At 46.9% G+C, this 22,857-nt stretch overlaps 1 protein-coding gene across 1 annotated transcript in view; it reads right to left on the reverse strand.

The window, feature by feature from the left end:
- The window catches only part of CACNA1B (calcium voltage-gated channel subunit alpha1 B), a 221,174-nt gene that overhangs the window by 8,759 nt on the left and 189,558 nt on the right, over positions 1–22,857 (reverse strand). The window contains exons 37-39 of the mRNA XM_003794791.2: positions 15,555–15,682; positions 10,022–10,118; positions 7,314–7,422 (exon numbers count right to left, since the gene is read on the reverse strand). Coding sequence (XP_003794839.1) covers positions 7,314–7,422; positions 10,022–10,118; positions 15,555–15,682 — 334 coding nt within the window. The remainder of the gene's footprint in view (positions 1–7,313; positions 7,423–10,021; positions 10,119–15,554; positions 15,683–22,857) is intronic.

Genomic DNA, 22,857 nt, shown 5'->3' on the forward strand with positions numbered 1-22,857 from the left:
AAGAAAAACTACCCTTCTGAAGCTTATATCACTTTTTTCTTCAAAAAAAGTAGTGATAAGTATTTTAAATCCATCATGTTAAATAGTGAGAAATGCCAAGGTGAGGTAAGCAGTGTGGGAAAGGGGCTAAGAGACACCATGAAGTCGCCAGAGGTCTTACAAGGAAGGGGGCACATGAGCCCCAAAGGCCAGAAGGGTCCCATGAATGCAGGTGCCCTGGAGGGTCAGGCAAAGGGCAGGAAGTTAGTGCGGTGGGGGAGAGGAGCGTGGCAGGCAGGACACTCAGGTCAAAAGCCAGTGAAGGGTTTTGAGCTGAAGAATAAAATAATCTGACTTAATGTTTTAAAATATAAGGTTTATTAAAGGATAATTCACATGCAATAAAATTGACTCTTTTTAGTTATACTATTCTATCAATCTTGGTAAATTTATATAATTGTGAATCTGCCACCATAATCAAGATATAGAGCAGTTTCCCCACCCCCAAGTTCCTCTGTGCGTCCCAGTCCAGACTCTCACTCTACTCCCATCCCTCCCATCACTGCTGTTTTTGTCTCTACACTTTTGCACCCTATAGAATGTCACACAAACAGCACTCCCAGTGTGTTGGCTTTTGAATCTGACTGTCACTCATAGTGATGTGTTTATTTTTATTATTATGGGTTTTTTTAGAGACAGTCTCATTTTGTCACCCTCGGTGGAGTGCTGTGTTGTCACAGCTCATAGCAACCTCCCAGCACTTGGGCTTAGCTGATTCTCTTGTCTCAGCTTCAAGAATCTAGTAGCTGGGACTACAAGCGTCCGCCACAACGCCCGGCTATTTTGAACCCACCACCCTCAGTATATGGGGCTGGTGCCCTACTCGCTGAGCCACAGGCACTGCCCCAGAGTGATACATTTAAAAGTCATCTATGCTACTGCATATGTCAGCAGTGTGCTTCTTTTTCAGCTAAGTACCATTTCATTGTATGGATATACCAAGGTGCGCTTATCCACCACCAGGTGGTGGACACATGACAGTTTGGGCCAATTATGAATAAGGCCACAAACATTTGCAAGCAGGTTTTGTGTAAATATGTGTTTTCATTTCTAAGTGGGATAGTGGGGCCATATAAGTAACTAAACTATCTCACAGAGGGGCTATACCATTTTGTGTCCCACCAGAACACAGTTGTCCAGCCACTCATCTGCACTTAATGTTGACATATAAAAAGTATTTAAGCAATTAAAATGATGTGGTATTATTTCACCATGGTTTTATTTTGGATTTCTCTAATGATTAATACATCGAACCACTTTATATGTGTTCATTTGCCTTCCATATATTAAGTGACTAAGTATGAAGTGTCTTATTTCCTCAAGCACTGTTTGATATTGCTATCTCTGACATTTCATTTTGACACCTTTTGTTTTATTTTTATTGTGAAGGTACATCCTCATTCTTTCAAATGCCCATTTTGGCTTGTGATTATCTTTTGAATTGTTTTTAGAGCAATTTTTGAGAAACCATGGCTAAGTAAAAAGTTCATGTAATTCTCTTTCTTTCTCTCTCTTTTTAGACAGTCTCACTTTGTTGCCATTGGTAGAGTGCAATGGCATCATAGCTCACAGCAACCTCAATCTCTTGGGCTCAAGTGATCCTTTTGCCTCAGCCTCCCAAGTAGGTGGGACTACAGGCACAATGCCTGGAACTCTTGGATGTTTTTTAGAGACAGGGTGTCACTCTTGCTCAGGCTGGTCTTGAACTCCTGAGCTCAGGTGATATATCCGCCTTGGCCTCCCAAAGTACTAGGCATGAGCCACTGTGCCTAGCCTGGTGTTACTTTTGAAAGAGTTCCATCATAGAACCAATGCAGCACAAACAGCTCAAAATATCTATGATGTGTTTAGGAAGGATGTCGCTAATAAATAGTTTGACAAGTTCTGTTCTAGTGATTTTAATCTTGAAAATAAGCCATGTGGGCGACCTCAGGCCAAGATCGATAATGATGAACTGAATGTTGTAGTGGAAACAAATCTACCTCAACCTACATCTGAATTAGTAGCAGGGTTTGACATTACTACTTCAACAATATTGGACCATTTGAAACAAATCAACAAGGTAAAGAAGCTGAGTAGATGGGTTCGGCATAAATTAAATAAGCATCAGAAGAGACATCGTCCCAAAGCTTATCCTTCTTTGCTGTCATGATATAAAAGTGAATCATTTATATACTGTACTGTTATGTGTGATGGAAAACGAGTTTGTTTGTTTGTTCTACAATCACAAATATTTGGCACAATGGTTAGATAAAGATGAAGTGCTGAAACACAGTCCAAAACTGAACATTTTCATCAAACAAATGAATGGTATCTATTTGGTGGTCCCACACTGGTGTTATCCACTACAGCCTCATGAAACCTAGTCAGTAATTATAGCAGCTGTCTCTCCTGCAACCAACTGGCTGAAATGATAAGGATGCTCATGATTAAGTAGTTAAGATTGGTCAACAGAGACAGGCTAATCCTTCTGCAAGACAATGCTTGACTACATGTCACGTAAACAATGCTGCTCAAACTACAGAATCCTGACTTGTAAACTCCCTGTTGTCCATCATATTCATCACACCTTGCACCCACTGACCACTTCTTCCAGGCTTTGGACCACTTCTTGCAAGGAAAAATATTCAATTCTCAACAACCCGTGGAAAACACTTTTTGTGATTTATTAATTGCTATCCAGGTTCTTTGCTGCAGCATAAATGAGCTACCAAGAAGATGGTAAAATTGTCTTTATTCTTTAGGCACACACTTTGAGTAATTGTACTACTTCTTGTTTGAGACATAATAAACTATACTTTTGACTCAAAATAGGGCATTTCATATTTAATGACCTAATATCTCCTTTGGTGATGATTGGGTTATTTTCTTATTATGGAGCTGTGACAACTCTTTATACACTATGGATACCAAGCTTATATCAGATATGTATTTAGCAAATATTTCCTCTGCATCTTAGGCCTGTCTTTTTATTTTCATAAATATATTTTGAAGAGCAAGTATTTTAATTTTGATATAGTTAAGTTTACCAATTCTTTTCTAATTCATGTTTTTTGTGTCTTAAGAAATCTTTTCTCCGGTGGTGCCTGTGGCTCAAGGAGTAGGGCGCCGGCCCCATATACTGAGGGCGGCGGGTTCAAACCCAGCCCTGGCAAAAAAAAAAAATCTTTTCCGAACCCAAAGTTGCCAGTGTTATTCTTCTATGTTTTCTTATCAAAGTTTTATTATTTTAGATTTTAAATTAATGTCTATGACCCATTTCAAGTTATTTTTTTGTAGAGGGTGAAAGGTATGTGTTATGAATTGAACTGTGCCACCCTATATGTAGAATGCTAATCCCCTAATGTATTTGGAGACAGGGCCTATCAGGAAGTAAATGAGGTTAAATGAGGGCATAAGAGTAGGGCGCTGATTCACACTAGCCTTCACAAGAGATACCAGGGAACTCTTTCTTTTCCTCTCCCTGAACACTCAGAGGAAAGACATGTGAGGACACAGCAAGAAGATGCCCACCTACAAGCCAAGAGAAGAGGCCTTAGAATGAACCCTACTTCATTAGCACCTTGACCTTGGACTTCCATCCTCCAGAACTGTGAAAAATAAATTTCAGTTGTTTAAACCATCCTGGTTGTGGGTTTTTTTTTAATAGCTGATTAAGGTAGTACAAGTTAAGATTTTTTTTCTTTTTACATATGGTTGCCTAAATTTTTCCAGCACTATTTGTTGAAAGGATTATCTTTTCTCCATTAATTGTCTTGCAACTTTGTTGAAAAATGATTAAACATATCAATGTGAGTCTGTATCTGGAGTCTCTATCCTGTTCCATTGATCTATGTCTCTACCCTTTCTATAATACCTTGATGAATGCAGCCTTATCGAAGCTTTTAATCAGGGAGGGTAGGTCTTCCAACTTTCTTCTTCTTTTTAAAAACTGTTATTAAAGTTCTTTTGCTTTCTACATAATTTTACAATTGTTATGTATATTTCTACCAAAAAAAAAGCTATTGTGATTTTCACTGGTTTAACATTGATTCTAATGATCAATATGGGGATAATTGGTATCTTAATAATACCAAGTCTTTCAATCCATGAACATGTTACATGGCATAATTTTCTTAAGTTTTCTTTGACTCCTTTTATGAATGTTTTGAAATTCACAATATTCAAATCTTACAAAAATATTTTTAGAGTTATCCATCAATGCAGAAGTATTTCATGTTTTTGGTGCTATTTTAATAGAAAACAATTTAAATTGCTAATTGCTAATATATACCACCATAACTTTTAAAAAATGCATGTGCCCTGTATCCTGCGACCTTGTTGTACTCATGTATTAGTTTTATTTATTTTATTTTATTTTATTTTTTTAAGACAGAGCCTCAAGCTGTCACCCTGGGTAGAGTGCCATGGCATCACAGCTCACAGCAATCTCCAATTCCTGGGCTTAAGTGATTCTCTTGCCTTAGCCTCCCAAGTAGCTGGAACTATAGGCATCTGCCACAATGCCTGGCTATCTTTTGGTTGTAGTTGTCATTGTTCTTTGGCAGGCCTGGGCTGGATTTGAACCCACCAGCTCTGGTGTATGTGGCTGGTGCCTTAGCCACTTGAGCTACAGGAGCCGAGCCTGTATTAGTTTTAGTATTTTTAAAAAATAGACTCTAGATTTTTGCATAGTCATTTCTTCCATTACAGTGGGCAAACCTCTTATTTCTTTTTCTTGCCTTATCTCACCAGCTAGGGCCTCAAGTATGATGTTAAATAGCAGACACCCTTGCTTTGGTCACGACCTTAGGAGGTAAGGAGTCATTTTTTCTTTGGTAAATATGATGCTAACTGTTGGTTTCCCACAGATACCCTTTATGCTAAGTATGTATAGATGCTTAGTATGTAAGCATAGTATGTAAGTATAGTATGCTAAGTATGTAGTATAGATTCAAGAAGTTTCCCTTAATTCCTAGCTTAGGCAGTAAGTTTTTTATGAATGAATGTTGAATTCTGTTAAATCCTTTTTCTTATGTCTACTGAGATAATCATATAGTTTTCCTTCTCTGATGCAGTAAATTTTATGGATTTATTTTCAAATATTGAACCAACTTTGCATTCCTGGTATAAATCTCACTTATGTTATTATGTTTCATCTTTTTTTTTTTTGCCAGGCCTGGATTTGAATCCACCACCTCTGGCATATGGGGCCAGTGCCCTACGCCTTTGAGCCATAGGCGCCACCCAGTTTCATCTTTTCTATATACATATGTTTCTAGATTCAGCTTGCTAAAAGACAGTGTTGACTCTATTTTAATGAGGGATATTAGTATGTAGTTTACTTTTCCTATCATGTCTTTGGGTTTTGTACCAGAGTAAAGCTGACCTCGTAAAACAAGTTGGGAAATACTCCTCCTTTTTCTATTTTCTGAAAGACTCTGTATAGAACTGGCATTATTTCTTCCTTAAATAGTTGGTGGATTTCACTAATAAAGACATCTGGGTCTGGAATTTTCTTTGTTGGAAAGTTTTTCTGCTCTGAATTTAATTTACTTAGCAGACACAGTATCACTGAGATTATCTATCCTTGAATGACTTTGATATTTTATGTTTTTCAAGGAAATTTTACATTTCATTTAGGTTAAGACATAAAGTTGCTTATAGCATTCCCTTATCCAGGCGTCCTCAAACTACGGCCAGTGGGCCACATGCATCCTGCCGAGGACATTGATCCGGCCTGCCAGGTGTTTTTGCTGCTACTGCCTGTCCTGCTTAGCAGCCGACTTATCTTGGGGCCCACAGTCCGGCCCTCCAACGGCCTGAGGGATGGTGAACTGGCCCCGTTTAAAGTTTGAGGACCACTACTTACCTTTTTAATGCCAACAGGATTTACAGTAATATTCCCTCTTTTATTTCTTATATTACTATTTGTACCTTCTTTTTTCTTGATCAATCCAGCTAGGGGTTGGATTGATCAGTCTATTTTTAACCTGATCATTCTGGTGCTGTACTGAAAGCAGATAGGAGGAGTATGGGAAGAAGCAAGTGCTTTTGCTGGCTGTGGTATCCACCCTGTCAAGAGCCAACTGAAGCTGGGCCTAAGAGGGACTGTGGGGAAAGGAACAGAAGTGATCATATTCTAAATCTGGATACAATTTAAAGGTAGATTCATAAGATATGGTCAGTATTCACAGAACAGAATAGGATGAGAAAAAAAAAAAGAGAGAGAGAAAAAGATGACTCCAAAGATTCTGGCTTGAGCAACTGGAAGGCTGTGGGACAAGTCAAGGTTGGCCATTCACAGGCTTCCATATGCTGAAAGTGAATAATCTGTGGGACTTGTGGGTCTGGAGTTCAGGGGCAAGTCTGGTCCAAAGAACAAAATTGGACTTCATGCTGCCTGAAGCCACAGGACAGGTAAGATGATAAAGCAGTGTAGGTGGCATAGAGGTCATTCTGTCACACAGGCACACTCAGAGTTTGGGAGATAATAGAAACCAGAAAAAGAGACATACAATAGTTTCAAAAGGAAGAGAGTAAGAACTGAGAGAAAGCTGCAAACAGGCCCATGAGCTAAGACCAAGAGTCAGCCAACTGGGTCAGCAATGTGGAGGCTGCTGAAGACACCACCAAGGGAAGCTCCAGGGAAAGGCCGCAGGAAAAGTCCAGCTAGAGAAGGGGAGAGAAACTAGGAACCCATCTTCAAAGGGCTGGTTGTTATGAAGGAAAGGAGAAAAATAGAGAAGTCAATAGAAAAGAAAGAGGAGAACTGTTAAAGATGGGAAAAATAATAGTATGTGTATATACTGATACAAATGATCCAGCAGAGAGAGAGAAGTTGACAACAGGACAAATAACAGGGCATGGAATTGCCAGTGTGACTCACACATGACAGGAGAGACACTGAGCTCCAGGGCACAGACCAGGGAGGAAAGAGACAAAGGCAGGGCCCCTTGTGTCCCACTGGTCAGATTAGGAAAGGACCTGATGGGGAACTGGGTTCTCCATAGCAAGAGGGCCCAGGGCAGAAAGAAAGCTGGTCCGTGGTATCCTGGCTCCGCTACTGGCTCTGAATAACCTGGGTAACTGATCAAGTTTCATTGCGCCTCAGTTTCTAGATCTGAAAATGTCTGCTTACATGCAGACCCATGCCCAACACAGTGGCTGATTGGCCACCTCAGGTCTCTTTGCACAGGGCCAGCCCTCATTCCGACCCCTGCACACCTTTCTGGGGCTGACTCTGGAGGATAGTGGGGCTTGGTGCCTCCCTTCTCCTGCAGTGCCCTGCTCACCTGGGGCCAGCTTGATCTCCAGTGCAGTCCGGATGAGGGCCATCAGCGTAGATGTGAAGTGGACCGTCATATCCTCACTGGAGATGGGCATGTTCATGCGGACCAGACGCTGAGGATGTGGGGAGGCAGGTCAGGGCCAGGCTTGTGGGATCACCCCCACCCCAGAACACCGAGTGCTTGGGGTCTATGAGGCCGAGCCTCCTGACCATGGTCCCGGCAGGTGCCTGGGAGTTTTGCCAGCATTCACACCCAGGGCCCACCCCTCTCCTAGAGCTGAAGATTATTCCTGGCTGCAGAAAAGTAGAAAACCAGGTAAAGATCACAACATGGGACCAGGCCAGGGGCCTTGATCCCTCTGACAGTTCAGACACATGCAAACTACTCAGGGGACCCCTGCCTATGGCTGAAAAAAGGGTGTGTGCTCTGGCAGAGGAGAGAGGGGTGTCAGGCTGGGGCTCCTAGGGATGGCCCAGGCCCCATTAGCCACCCTCAAGGGTGACTCCCTGGCCTTAGGCAGGCCCAGACAGGGGCTAGGAAGAGACACTCGGTGCCACTTGGAGGCAGAGCCCACATCAATGTAAGGCATCAGGACAAGCCTCAGTACTAGGTCCTCCCAGCTAGAAAGAACCAGAACAGATGGGATGGCTCAGGGCCCCAGGACCAGCCAGCAGTACTGCAAGGACTAGTGCAGATTGGGCAGGGGCAGTGCCCTGCAACATTGCTTCTATCACCCTCAGGAGGACAGTCCCCTTCTCACTTCAGTTTTCAGGGACAGGACAGCAGGAGATAGGTACAGCCAACAGCTGCCTAGAGCTGCAGCAAGAGAACTCACGAGGCCTCAAAGGGAAAAGGGTCCCAGATGTGTATAGAGCATCCTGAGCATGGGAAGGCCAACTGGAGCCCCACCCTGTCCTCTGCAACAGAGTGGGAGCTAGAGGTAGGAGCTCCTCCCTGAGGTCTGCCTACCTCCCCCAAATCCACACCTGTGGCAGGGCAGCCTTCAGCCCCTTCCTTGGTGAGGGCCAAACCACCCTGCCCCAAGCATCCTGGCCCCAAGTCCAGAGTCCTCAGCCCAGTGACTGGGAGAAGGGTGTGGATGAGGGCCAGAGGCACGAGCCAGACTTTGTCTCCCGAATGCTGGCAAAGCCCCACTGGACATACCCAGTTGCAGTCCCAGGGCCTCCCACATCACATGTGAGTCACACACCAGGAGAAACTTGCTCCCCAGAGCATGGCGTCCCTGCAGACCAGCACTGACAGCCATGTGAGAGGCCAGGGCTCCTCTCCAGAAGGGAAGTCAGGGGCAGGAGTGAAGGGAGAACAGGCAGGTGGTTTCCAAGAAAGGAGAGCTCCGTCCAGGCACTGGAGGGCTCCTCACTAAGGGCCCTCATCTGCCCACTGCCCACCTCAGGCCTTGAAGGGCCACAAATCTCAGGGAGAAGCAGAGAGGCGAGTCAGGGTAGACAGACATCTCTGCTGGAGGCCTGGCCCCTCCCCTACCCCCAAGCCCCCAACTTGGTCTCTTCATCCCAAACCTCAAAGTCTGCAGACTCAGCCAGCACAGCTGGGAGGGTGCTGAAGGCTACTCCACTGTGGCCCTGCTTCCCCACCTGGCCCTGGCATCAGGTGGACAGAGCTCTCCTTCCAGGGACAAAGCTGCAGCCTCACATGCAAGGCCTCCAGCAGGCACAGTGTGCAGGGCAGGGCAGGGCAGGGCAGGGGCCAAGGATACCAGGGGCGTCCAGTCTGGCATACAAGAGCTGCTCAGCCCCACAGGCTGCACTGAGGCAGGTGACAGAGACCTAGACCTTGGATCTAGAGACGAGCAGTGTGGATAGCAGATATCCACAGAATCAGAAGGCTGGACGCTCTGATGGGAGACACAGGAAGGCTCTAGGCATGTGCTGAGCTGCAAGTCATGGGTTGCCAGGAAGCAAGGAATCCAAGGGGTCCAAAGGGGGCCTTTTGGGGGATAGGGTGTGCCTGCCCACCCAGGACGGAGTCCTGGGAGCATCCTTCAGTTTACCCCTTCCTTGTGACTTGGCACCCTGTGGCTCCTGGGCCCCTGAGGCTATCCCTATCCTACAGTGACCGTCTCAAACTCTTAAAACCCCCAGGAGTACCAGCAAGAAGCCCTTTCCTTCCGTCACACCCCTGCTTCTTAGTGTCATAGTGCCACCTTCCCCTGCAGGCCTTAGTCTGGGCCTGGGGAGCCGCTGCACTTGCTTAGCTGGTGAGGGGTAGGTTGTGTGGAAGCACCAGAGGCCCTGCAGGCTCCACCAGTGCCCGCTCCAGACCAGACCCAGAGGGTTGGATAACCCCACCCATGCCAAGGGCTTAGGGGACAGAGCATCTAGGATACGGCCCTGAGCCCAGAACAGAAACAACCTCTCTCAAAATAAATGGTCTGTCTTCTCAATCCTAGGAAGGAAAGAAAGAGTGAAAAGGTGGAGTGCAGGGGGCCCTGGTTTACCTTCCTAAGCCTTGGATGGGGGGCTCCCTGAGGGGCCAGTGCACAGACAGAGTCCCGGTGGCCATGCCCCACTGCCTGGGAAGGAAGCAGAGGCAGGCAGGGCTGGCGAGAAAGACGCAAGGCGGACATGTGGCCGAGCAGCAGGCAAGCCGCAGCCCTGCAAGGCAGGAGAGCCTGGGGCGCCTCTGAGGAGGACAAACAGCCTCCTGGGGTGGGGTGTAGGGTCGGGGTCTACCTTGTACGCAACTCGAGCAGGGCATTTCTTCCCCAGCCCCAGAGGTGGGGACATGTGTTTCAGCATCTCAAACATGTCATTGTAACTGATGCGCCCACTGGAGACCCGTCCCAGAGAGGCCAAGGCACAGGGTCCACAGGAGGAGGCACGCAGCGGGGAGCAGGGAGCGGGAGGGGAGGAAGCAGACAAGAAAACAGATCCAGTTAATCAGTGTTGGTGAGACGCCCACAGGCGCAGTGAGATGAGGGCTTCTCTGCCTGGCGTGACCCTCCGGCCCCCGCCCCCAGCCTCACCTCCTCAGCCGGCCCCAGCAGGGCAGCGGGCAGGGTGACATCTGAGCTAATGAATATGGAGGGGTCAGGAAGGGCTGCATCGGGGCGGCTTTGGGTTCTTAATTTCTGATTTTATTCTTTTGGAAACCACAAATAATGCCGAATCAGAAAAGAGCTGTTTCTCTACCCGGCAGAGTGGGCAGGCAGAGAGTGAGGCAGATGGGCTGTGGCTGAGGGCCACACGGAAAACATCAGATGGGCTGTGGCTGAGGGCCACAGTGGAGACATCAGATGGGCTGTGGCTGAGGGCCACGCGGAAACATCAGCATCCTTAATGGCCAGATTTGCTTCCAAGTGAGACTAGAGGCTAATAGAGTAGAGAAAAGTCTAAAGCCGACCAGACAACTAGAGAGGGAGCCCCGGAGCTCTAGAGCCACACTTGACCATAGGGCAAGCCCTGCTCCAAGCCCAGAGACGCCCGAGGCCAGCCCAGGGCAGGGCTGCTGGGGGCAGGGCTGGGCAGCAAGTGGGGGCCGCAGGGAGGGGAGCTGGCAGGATGTGGCCTGTTACCCACTCACACCAGCTCTGATGGCAAGGGGAAGGGCGGGCCCCACACGCAGGACGAGCTGCCAGCGTGGGCTCCAACAACTGAGTCTTCCTGGAGTGCAGAGCCCAGGACACCAGCCTGTGGGCTCCAGGCGGCCCAGCATAGAGAGAGGGCAAGTGGATCCGCCCTAGGCCCTGCCCTCCTGCCACATTCCAAAGTGGGCGCCACACTGAGCGGAACAGATCAATCCAGAGCCAAGTAGGAGGTTCCTCCACACTCTGCCTCTGCCCTCTCCTCCCCCAAGGACCAGCAACTGCTCCAGATGAACTCATGTCCCCTCTGCTGGGACCCTCAGCCTCTGGCCTGTCTGACGGGTGGGACCTAGCCCCAGTTCTCCCCAGACAGCTGGTCCTGGTGGCCACAGCCTGGCCAGAAGCTTTCTGTGCACTCTTACAAGGCTGCCTGTCCCCAGCCAGCTGGGGAGGATTAGACAGGGAACCAAAGCGTCCAGGAGGCTGGAGTGCGGGGCAGGGCGGGAGAAAGGTGAGGTGCGGTCATTCCTGAACCAGGCAGGGGTGTGTGCTGTGTCTGCGTTTCGGGCAGGGAAGTATGTCGGATGAGGCTCCGAAGTTGCAAACCTTGTAGGCCAACCTACGAGGGCAGTTCTTCCCTAAGCCAACGGGTGGCGCAATACAACGCAACAAACTGTACATATCCTTATAATGAATCCGGCAACTGGAAAGGAAATGTCACAGGTTATGGCAACAAAGGCACGATGAAGCCCGGCCCGCCCACCACCCCACTGATGGTCTCGCCAGATGTGGCAGTAGAGGTGAGGGCATCCTGGACAGGTGGTGCCCTACAGAGGGACTGTGGCTGGCAGGTCCCCAGAAGATGTGGCTATAGCAGCATGATTTCTAGAGCCTGATGTAGATCGGAGGCAGTCTACACAGAATACTGGGTGCTCCGTGCAGGTAGACCCCACATCCATACCTATGGCCTGCACACAGCCGAGGCCTTTTTTGGGTTTATCACTCCTAAGCCTGCCCACACCACCCCCTCTGCCAGCCCTCCTCTGGCTCTCTGGGCTTCCAGGCTTGCCAAGGCCCCTTTCCACGTGCTTTCCTCTGACCCCCAGCTGTCGCCAGCATGGTAACCAGTGACACCAGGTGTCCATGTGCCTTCCCACTGTCCCTCTCTCCCTGAACATACCCTAGGACTCCCTGGGACTGGCATCCAAGTCACTACTGCTGCTTCTCTCTCCTACACTAGGACTCTTAGTCCAATTAGCTCCACATAGTATTGAACATACTTCTGGAAAAGAGCAAAAAAGGAGCAAGGCCCACTTTGGCTTCACTTGGGGCACTTGCTAAGCTTGTTGGCCCTGGGGACCACCACAAGGGGCTAGACTCAAGTGGGATATCTAGCCTCCACCATGGCCTTGCCCACAAAACCCAGACAAAAAGTGCAGGGCTAATGCTCCCACCCCCCAGTTCAAGACCTGTCCCTATTGTCCACACAACAGAACATTGCCTGCTGAGCACACATCGAGGGTTTTCTCCACCTGTACCAGCCATCCCTATAGCCTGACACTATCTGCCCAGCCTCCCTCTCTCCTCTGTACCATCTCCTCTGGCTTCTCCAACATTCAATCACCCTGTCCCCTTCAGCACAGCTCAAATGCCATCTCCTCTGCCTCCCCAGCCAGACATGATCTCTCTGTCCTCAGAAACAGCTACCCTTAAGGTATTTCACTGCTGTCTCATCACCTGCCTGGCTAAACGCTATGAGAGCCCCTGTCTGCTGCACCTCTGGGCCCCAGCCCTGCACATGGCAGATACTCAGGAAATAATTGCTGGACAGGAAGGTGAGCACAGACGTGAGCAGACATACTGCTCTGAGATGCGGGACTGTGGCTCCCTTTTGAGTCACCACACTTCACCACAAAGTGTTGAAGCAACCACAAAAAGGAGGCTGGGAAAGGCAGAGCAGAAACCAGCACTTCCACATATCCCTGATTAACCCAGATCCACATTCAGACACACATGCGCTCACAGGCACGCACACAGGCAAAAACTCCCATGGGCACGCTTACATGGCACATGTACACACAAACCACATACCACATATGCTGCTTAAAGGCATGCACACCCACACAGACATGCAGTTCACTTGCACACATACACACTCTCACAGATGTACACACAATCACATCTATGCATAGCACATGATATGCACAAACATGTTCAATGCACACTGAGCATGTGCTCCCACAGTGCTCACCTGCACATACACACCCATGTATATGCATACACACAGACACATCTGTGCTTGTGCCCAGTCACATGTATGTACAAACAGGCATACACAAAACAGGAAATTTCACAAAGTTTTGTTGTTGTTTCAAAGTTTCTTCCAAAGAATGAGGAGACATCCAAATGGTCACCTAGGAAATAAAGATGACCACATCCCTGCATCTGTCATGGAAACTACTAAAAGGCTTGAGACCCAGAACTAATCTGCTCAGGTGCCTAAGCCTCCCTGGCCTTCTGGGATGGGCTGTGTAGTGGGCTGTCAGGGCAGAATCCTATGTACTGTGCACAGCAAGGCCCAAGGCCTCAGGTATCATCATGCAGGTCCACTTCTGCCCATGCTGCAGGCCGTACTTCAGTGGCACTTTAGAGTGGCACTCTATCAGCATCTCTGACTGTCTATGCCTTTTAGGGGCCTCAGTTCTCAAACTCTAGCATTTGGGAAGCAGTCTGAACTCTCACTGTGCATGACACCTGAGCCTGGGCCAGCCCAGTCAAGGCTAAAGGCCCTGCTTCGGCCCCACCAATGGAGGCCTGGGTGGCAGGTCATGAAGATCTGGGGACTGCCATCTCCCTCTTGCTGGCCCTCACTGATTTGGCTTTGTCCTTTAGTACAAATTGCACTCTGTAAAGTGGCCCATGGCCCATCAGAAACTGGGCCACATGGTACCACTGGCTGAGTGCCATCTCCTGTCCCACCCCACCCTGGTCAGCAGAAAAACTGTTTCATGAAACCAGTCACTGGTGCCAAAAAGGTTGGGGGCTGCAGCTTTAGACTACACAGTTAGGACAACCTTCTTAGAACTTGTCTAAATCCCCCCTCAACTGGAATGTTCTGGCCACTTGCCTGACAAGGTCTAGGCCTTGGTTATGGCCAGCCTCCTGTCCAGTCTGACTGGCCCTTCCTGATCACTCCCATGGGCAGGAAGGTCCTGTGTGAGTAACCCTGGGCCCTGCAGGACCAACCTGCTGACAAAGCAGACGTGACAGAATCCTGCAAAACCTTGGCAGAGGTCCTGAGACGCATGCATAGCATATCCACACCACAAAGTATAAATAACCACTGTGCTAGTGCTGTGCCGTGTGAAAGTTATAAATTATCACTAAAATGAAAGCATGGAGGAGCTGTGGGCCTGGAGAGCCTGACCAGAGCAGGCCTGCGTCCCAGCCCTGGTGCAGCCAGTGGCTCTGTCACCAGCCCAGGCTGGGAAGGACCTCAGGCAACATCTTGGGGTCATCGTGGTGGTGGGGTGGGGAAGGCCCAGGATCCTGAATGAATGGGAGGGGGCAGGGAGCCAGCCAAGCCCAGGCCTTCTGGGTCTTTGGGATGCTCCCATCCTGAGCTTCAGTTTAAGGGAAGAAGGCATAACCTGCAGAGCTCTGTGGGCAGTGAGTCCCTCAGCATGAGAAGTGTGACCAGGCTGGTCCCACACACAGGACCTGGGCAGGCTAGGAGTGTGGAGAGGTTGGGGAGCCACAGCTATGCACAGCCCCATACTTTTCACCCCTGAGCACAGCAGTGCAGGATGTCCACCCACTCCCTGAGGGTTACTCATCCGTTCCCTGAGCAGGCTATATCTGACCCGGCAGCCAGGCCTCTCAGCCCCTCCACCTCCTGTGCTGGGTCTGGCAGAGAACAGCCTCAGCAACTATTGCCTGAAGGAAGGAGGGAGCAAGTGAGCAAATGCAGGACAAAGGGGCAGATGGAGGATCTACATGGCTGTGTCTGCCTTTCTGAATGTGCTCTCAGCCCTGAGGCAAAACACATGTAGGTGCCATGAAGTGGGGTCTAACACAGATTCATGAAACTCTGGAAATGCCTGGACACACATCACCCTCACTTATGCAGCAAGTAACCTTTCCCACCATTAATTACCACATTAGAGCCTTCCTGGTAGATCATCTGATTTCAGTAAAAGTCCACCAGCATCCATTACATGCAGCCTGGGCTAGGGGCACAGCAGTGCATGTTGACTCCATCCCCAGGAGAAATAGCAGAAAGGGAGAATGTTCTAAAACCCCTCTAAGCTTCATAAGGGTAGGGTGCTGTGCTGTCCACACCTTGTCCTGTGACCCCAGGAGCCCTCCTGTGGCCTGGAAGAATGCTGTGCACTTCTGTGCAGCAAGAACCATACCTCACAACCCTTGAAAACCTTCCATGACCCCAGGCACCCCTAAAGATTGAACTGAGGGGTTCAAAAGGCCTTTCTCAATCTAGGAGCTGCATAAAGGCATAACACCAGAAAGGGAAGTGGCACCCAGGGGGACACAGTGCTGTTCTACATGCAGCAGATGGCTTCCTTGGTCCCAAACCAAAACATGTCCAAAGCCACGCTGGCCCTGTCCTGAGATGATGGGTATGGACCACCCCCAAGGACCACAGAGCACGGGGGCTCCCTTACCATGCAGCCGGGTCGTACTCAGCCCAGACCCGGATGAACTCGTCCAGGTGGTGAGGCCCTAAGATGGAAGAGTCCCGCGTAAGGTACTCAAAATTGTCCATGATCACAGCCACAAACAGGTTCAACATCTGCAGGGCAGGAAAGAGAAGTAACATAGAGATACCAGCCTGCCCTCCATGCTGCACTCACCCCAGCCCCATCTCTGTGCAACGCCATTGGGGTAGAGGCCCCCAGACCTGCTGTTCCTACTGGCCTTGCACTGGGAATTCCAGGATGTTCTGGGGCCCCAGTTAGTCCCCTAGAGACCTTTGCTCTCCATTTCTACTGTCAAGCCCTAATTCAGGCTCCATAATCTCTTATCCATGGCCCGACCAGGCATCTAGGTTAAGTGATAGCAGTGACTATAGACTCGCTGGTTTAGGATCTACAGACCAACAGCTTAGGTAGGTTCTTTGTTAAAAATGATTAAATTGAAATTCACATAACATACATTTAACCATTTTTAAAACTGCAACTCAATGGCATTTAGTGTATTCATTACATTATACAATCATCTCTCTGGCTACAAAGCCTTCTTGTCACTCCAGAAAAACACCCTACACCCTCAGGGAATTGCCCCATACTCTTCCCTTCTCCTACCTCTGGCAGCCACCAATCTCCTTTCTGTTCCCACAGCATGTGGCTGTCCAATTTCCTATGTATTATTTCATTTTTTTCTTTCTTTCTTTTTTGAGACAGAGCCTCAAGCTGTCACCCTGGGTAGAGTGCCATGGCATCACAGCTCACAGCAATCTCCAACTCCTGGGCTTAAGTGAGTTGTTGCTGCCTCCCAAGTAGCTGGGAGGTGCCCACCACAACGCCCGGCTATTTTTTGGTTGCAGCCATCACTGTTGTTTGGCGGGCTCAGGATGGATTTGAATCTGCCAGATCAGGTGTATGTGGCTGGCTCCTTAGCCACTTGAACCATAGGTGCCAAACCTTCTATGTATTATTTCTTGAAGAGACTATTCTTTCCCCAGTGTATTGTCATTGAAAGAAACATATTTCTTTCCCCCATTGGTACCTTTTCAAAAATCAATTGACCATAGATCTTAGAGTTCATTTCTGGACTTTAAATTCTATTCCCTGGGCCTATATGTATGTCAGTATACACTGTTTTACTTACTGTAGCTTTGTAGTAAATTACGAAACAGGAAACAACTTTTTTTCTAGATTGTTTTAGCTATTGGGGGGCTCCATGCAACTCCATATGAATTTAAGGGTACACCTTTCATACTTTTTTTTTTTTAATTTGAGGCAGAGGCTCAAGCTGTCCCCCTGGGTAGAGTGCCATGGCATCACAGATCACAGCAACCTCCAACTCCTGGGCTCAAGCGAGTCTCCTGCCTATGGCTCCCAAGTAGCTGAGACTACAGGTGCCCACCACAACACCTGGCTATTTTTTGGTTGCAGCTGTCATTGTTGTTTAGTGGGCCCAGGCTGGATTTGAACAGCTCAGGTGTCTATGGCTGGTGCCTTAGCCACTTGAGCCACAGGTGCCGAGCCAAGGGTATCCCTTTCAATTTCTGCAAAAATGCCACTGGAATTTTGATAGGGATTACATTTAATCTATACATTGCTTAGGAGAGTATAGCCATTTTAACAATATAAAATCTTCCAATACATGCATGTGGGATGACTTTCCATTTAATTAGGTCTTCTTTAATTTTTCATCAATTTATCATAGTTTCCATTCCATTTTACCAAGTGGTGCAGGGAGGTGGGGACTCACCAGGAAGGAGTACAAGAAGATGAAAGAGACAAAGTTGAAGTAGGTGAAGTTATTCCCGCACCTGCTGTCTAAACACGTCTTTACAGGTGAAGAAGATTCTTTTTTTTTTTTGAGACAGAATCTCACTACGTCGCCCTCGGTAGAGTGCCATGGTGTTACAGCTCACTGCAACTTCTAACTCTTAGGCTTAAGCAATTCTCTTGCCTCAGCCTCCCAAGTAGCTGGGACTACAGGTGCCCACTACAATGCCTGGCCATTTTTTTGTTGTAGTTGTCATTGTTGTTCAGGGGCCCAGGCTGGGTTTGAACCCACCAGCCTGGGTGCATGTAGCTGGTGCCATAATCACTGTGCTATGGGTACCAAGCTGGTAGAGTGAGATTCTTATAACAGATAGCTAGATCATGTTTTTCTTTTAATCTATTCATACAATATATATTTCAAGTGAGGAATTTCATCTGTTTATATTCAGGGTTATTACTGATAGGTAAAGACTCACTTTGTTAACTGCTTCCTGATGGTTTTGTATATCCTTTGTTTCTTTCTTCCTCTTATTATTGTTGGAATTTGGCAATTTTCTGTAATGATGGGCTTGGTTATTTCCTTTCTCTTCTTGAAATTCATTCCACTAGTGAGTTTTACACTTTTGTGTGCTCAGGATAGTGATTAACATTTTGCTTCCAGATGTCGAACACCAGGTATTTTTCAGAAGTGAGGGAAGACTATTTCTCCCTCACTTCTGAAAAATAGCTCTGTTGTGTATAGTATTCTTGGTTGGCAGTATTTTTCTTTCAGTGCTTTGATTATCCTATTCTCTCATGGCTTGTAATGTTTCTGTGAAAAAATATCTTGTTAGTCTAATGGAGATTCCTTTATATGTGACTTGATGCTTTTCTCCTGCTGCTTTTAAAATTTTCTTTTTCTTACTGACTTTTGACAATTTGAGTATAAAATATCTTAGGGAGGACCTTTTTGGGTTAAATCTATGTAAAGAGCTTTGAGCTGGATCTGGATGTCCATATCTCTCTCCAGACTTGGGAGGTTTTCAGCTATTATTTTGTTGTCTAAGAATATTATTTCATTACATAGGTTTTTATACACCTTTTCCTTCCCCCTTCTTCTTCTAAATTCCTGTAATATGAATATTTGTTCACTAAATCTTGTCCTGTAATTCTTCTGGGGTTTCTTCACTCTTTTGTTTGTTTGTTTTTAAGATAAAGTATTGCTCTGTCACATAGACTTAACCACCTATGTTCACGTGAACTTCTGGGCTCAGCCTCCAGCACAGCTAGGACTACAGATGTGTACCACCAAGCCTGGCTAATTTCTTAAATAAATAAATGAATAAATAAATTAATTAATATCTATGTATCTATATCTATATAGTAGAGATGGGGTCTTGTTATGTTGCTCAGGCTGATCTCAAACTCCTGGCCTCAAATGATCTTCCTGCCTTGGTCTGCCAAAGAGCTAGGATCATACTTTGGTGTTATGAGCCACTGTGCCCAGCCTTCATCATTCTCTTTCATTCTTCCCCACCCTCTGACTGGCTAATTTCTTCAAGTTCAGATATTCTGCATGATCAAATCTGCTGCTGAAGCTCACTACTATATTTTTAAAATCTCATTCATTGAATTCTTCAGGTGCAGAATTTGTTTGGTTGTTTTTGAGATTTATATTTCTTTTGTTGAATTTCTCATTCACATTGTGAGTTGTTTTTTAGATTTTTAAAAATTGTTTATTTTTCTTTTCTTACATCTCAGTGAGTTTCCTTAAGATCATTATTCTGAATTCTTTTTCTGGGAATTATTGATTTCTTTTCCTTTAGTGTTGCTACTAGAGAGTTATGTTCCTCTGGTGGTGTTATATTATATTTGCTTGCTTTTTCATGTTTTTTGTGTCCCTATGTTGATGTATACACATCTAGTAGAACAAGTGCCCCTTCTAAACTTTGTAGAGTGGATTTCATAGAGAAAGATTTTCACCTGCAGTTGGGTTTTAGTGTGCTGGTTGGGAAGAGTGTGGTGACTCTGTTTCCAAATAGATGTGGTGGTATAGTCCCCTTGCAAGTTCCTCGGCTGCATTCAGTGTCAGCCTTAGTGGCCTAGGCTGTAGAAGTTTGTGGCAATCGTAGTAATACTGTAGATTGTCAATGTCCTTGGTGTCAAGAGTTTTTAAGGTCTACTTATTCTGATTCCATACAATGGAGTGACTTAGCTGAGGGGATTCCTCTTCGTGTCAGATCTGATGGCCTATAAGTAATTTCAGTGGAGCTGAGTTCAGGTACAGGTGCTTAGAATGACTCTGGGGCTAGGGTTATAGGCTCAGCATCTCACAAACCTATTGTGGCACCTATGTTTTGGGGCAGGTTTGCCTCTGTGTGACAAGGTTGGATGTATATTGTCCACAGAGCCTGGATCAGTGAGTATAAGACAGTGGTTCTCAACCCTCCTAATGCTGCAATCCTTTAATACAGTTCCTGTGGGTCGCGACACACAGGTTGAGAACTGCTGCTCTAAGACATCAATGACTCACAGCAGCTCTGGTCCAGGGGTCCAGGTGGTAGCTGTGGGAAGGGCACAGTAGTGGTCTGACTCCAAAAAAGAGGTACTCTGGAGATTTGGGCCTGAGGAGTAGGGTACAGCTGCAATTTGGGAACCTGTGCCAATACAGCTCTGTGGCTACTTGGGTCCCGGGAAATGAGGTACCATTTAACAGTAATTCTGGACCTTGGAGAATGGTGGGGCTTGGCAGTATCTCAAACTCTGTTAAGATCAGGTGCAGAAGCAACAAGTACCCTAGAATGGCAGAGCACAGCTATCGTTTGGGCCCTGGGGGAGACTGGGGAATAGCACAGTGATGATTATGCTTCAAGGGAGAAGAGGGGTTCTCATCAGCTCAGACTCTAAGGGGCTAGCCTAGCTCCAGTAAAGGAGGATCCTAGACTTGTTTGGCCTGTGGGGTGGGGTGACTCAGATCAGCCTCTGCTCTGCTTCCCTAAGGTACAGAGTCCTGCTCAGCTTGGCCAGGGCACAAGCTCCCCAGAGGACAATATTCAGCTTCAACTCAAGCCTAGGGGATGTGACTGTTGTGGGCATTCCAGGCACCATTTCCCCAAGATGCAGGATACCGCTTCAGCTTCAGTACTGGGGTACATGACTACTAGGGCAGCCAAGGCTCTGTTTCCTGGAAGGCAGGGTACTGTTTCCACTCTGACCCCAGGGTATAGGGTGAGGAGGAAGGGGAATAGCTCTATCTCTACTTGGCAACACAGGAATGGGTATAACAGCTGTTTGTAGCTTGGCTTGGGGATGTTGGAGGCATTAATCTACATTGGCTCAGGGGCAGCTTACCCTCAGTGGTGAAGGGGAGCCTCCAGAACAAGACACACTCCAGCTGTAGTTCCAATTCCAAGATAATATAGTTCAGTATCCCCATAGGCTGCAGGGGTGGGGCACAGTATTGGCTTCATTTCTGCGGGTAGCATAGCTATGTGGACTCCAGGCAGGTCTCTCCACCGGGCTTAAAGCCTGTGAGGACTGCAGGAGATCCCAGTGATGAGGTCTGTTGAGTGTCCAAGGTGTTGGCTCTGAGCCCATAGCTCAGTGGTTAGGACACCAGCCACATACACAAAGGCTGGAGGTTCAAACCTGGCCCATGCTTGCTAAACAATAATGACAACTGCAACAAAAAAAATAGCCGGGTGTTGTGGTGGGTCCCTTTAGTCCCAGCTAATTGGGAGGCTGAAGCAAGAGAATTGCTTAAGCCCAAGAGTTTGAGGTTGCTGTGAGCTGTGATGACACAGCACTCAACTAAGGGCAACTCTGTCTCAAAAAAAAAAAGTGTCCAAGGGGTTGATAGGGATTGTAGGGACCCTCTTTCTTATCATAAAGAAAGGAATCTCTTACTTCCCTTGCCATAGGGAGACGTTCCATCCCATTTCCAGCTGATCTTATATGGGTGGGTAAGGGAGGTAGGGGCCCCAGCATTTCCTTCTGTTCTCTATATGACCTTCCTGAGTTTCTATGCTTACTTTGGTTTCTATTACTGTACTAAGACCCTCCCAGCATTCTCCCTTGGCTGTTTTCATTAAAATGTAGTTGTTTATTCATTGTTCTGTCTTTGTGAGGGGAAAACACTAGGAGCTTCTAGTTGGCCAGCTTAGTGACATCACCTCCCATTTCTTTGTGTGTGGTTTTTTTTTTTTTTTTTTTTTTTTTTTGCAGTTTTTGGCCAAGGCTGGGTTTGAACTTGACACCTTCAGCATATGGGGCTGGCTCCCTACTCCTTTGAGCCACAGGCACTGCCCTGCTTCCCATTTCTTAATTGAGATGTTTATATTTTTAATGTTGAGTTGTAGGAACTTTTTATATATTCCAACATTAGGACCTTATCAGAGACCTTATCAGATACATGATTTGAAAATATTTTCTCCAATTCCTTGGATTGCCTTTTCATTATGTTGACTATGTCCTCTGATGCACAAAAGTTTTTAAGTTTGAGTAGTCTAATTTACCTGTTGTTTCTTTTCTCATTGTGATTTTGTGTCAAATCTAAGACTTCTTTGCCAAATATAAGGACATAAAGATTTATCCCCTATGTGTTCTTCTTTTTTTTTTTTTTTTTGTAGAGACAGAGTCTCATTTTATCACCCTCAGTAGAGTGCTGTGGTATCACACTCCAACTCTTGGGCTTAGGCGATTCTCTTGCCTCAGCCTCCCAGTAGCTGGGACTACAGGCACCCACAATGCCTGACTATTTTTTGTTGTTGTTGCAGTTCAGCTTGGGCTGAGTTTGAACCTGCCACCCTCAGTATATGGGGCTGGCGCCCTACCCACTGAGCCACAGGCGCCGCCCCCATGTGTTCTTCTAAGATGTTTATAGTTTTAGCTCTTACATTTAGTTCTTTGTGTTAATTTTCATATATTGTATAAGCTTCATTCTTTTGCATGAGGATATATGATTTTTCCCCAAAACCATTTGTTAAAGAGATTGACATTTTGCCGTTAAATGGTCTTTGCCTTTTCTTTATTAGGAGGTTTTCTTTTGGGGGGGGAGGGTTGGGGCTTTTTTGTTTGGGTATTTTTTTAAATTATTTTTATTTTGTTTTGTTTTATCAGACAGAGTCTTGCGCTGTCACTCTGGCTATAATGGAGTGGCACTGCAACCTCAAATTCCTGGGCTTACACGCTTCTCCTGCTTCAGCCTCTAGAGTAGTTGGGACTACAGGTTCTACCACATCTGGCTAATTTTTCTATTTCTGGTTTTGTAGAGATGGGGTCTTGCTCTTCCTCAGGTTGGTCCTGAATTCCTGAGCTGAAGTGATCCTAGAGTGCTGGGATTACAGGTGTGAGCCACCATGCCCAGCCTATTGGAAGGCTTCAGACTACTGTTTCAACCTTGTATGAAGTAGGTCTATTCAGATGTCTATTGCTTGAGTCAATTATGGCAATCTGGGGGGCGGAGCCAAGATGGCGAACTGCAGCCAGCTTTTTACAGAAGCTCCCGTCCAGAAGGAGGCTGAAAGGACAGAAC

The sequence above is a fragment of the Otolemur garnettii genome, unplaced genomic scaffold (assembly GCF_000181295.1).
Source record: "Otolemur garnettii isolate 467f Iridium unplaced genomic scaffold, OtoGar3 scaffold00087, whole genome shotgun sequence".
NCBI classification, from domain to species: domain Eukaryota; kingdom Metazoa; phylum Chordata; class Mammalia; order Primates; family Galagidae; genus Otolemur; species Otolemur garnettii.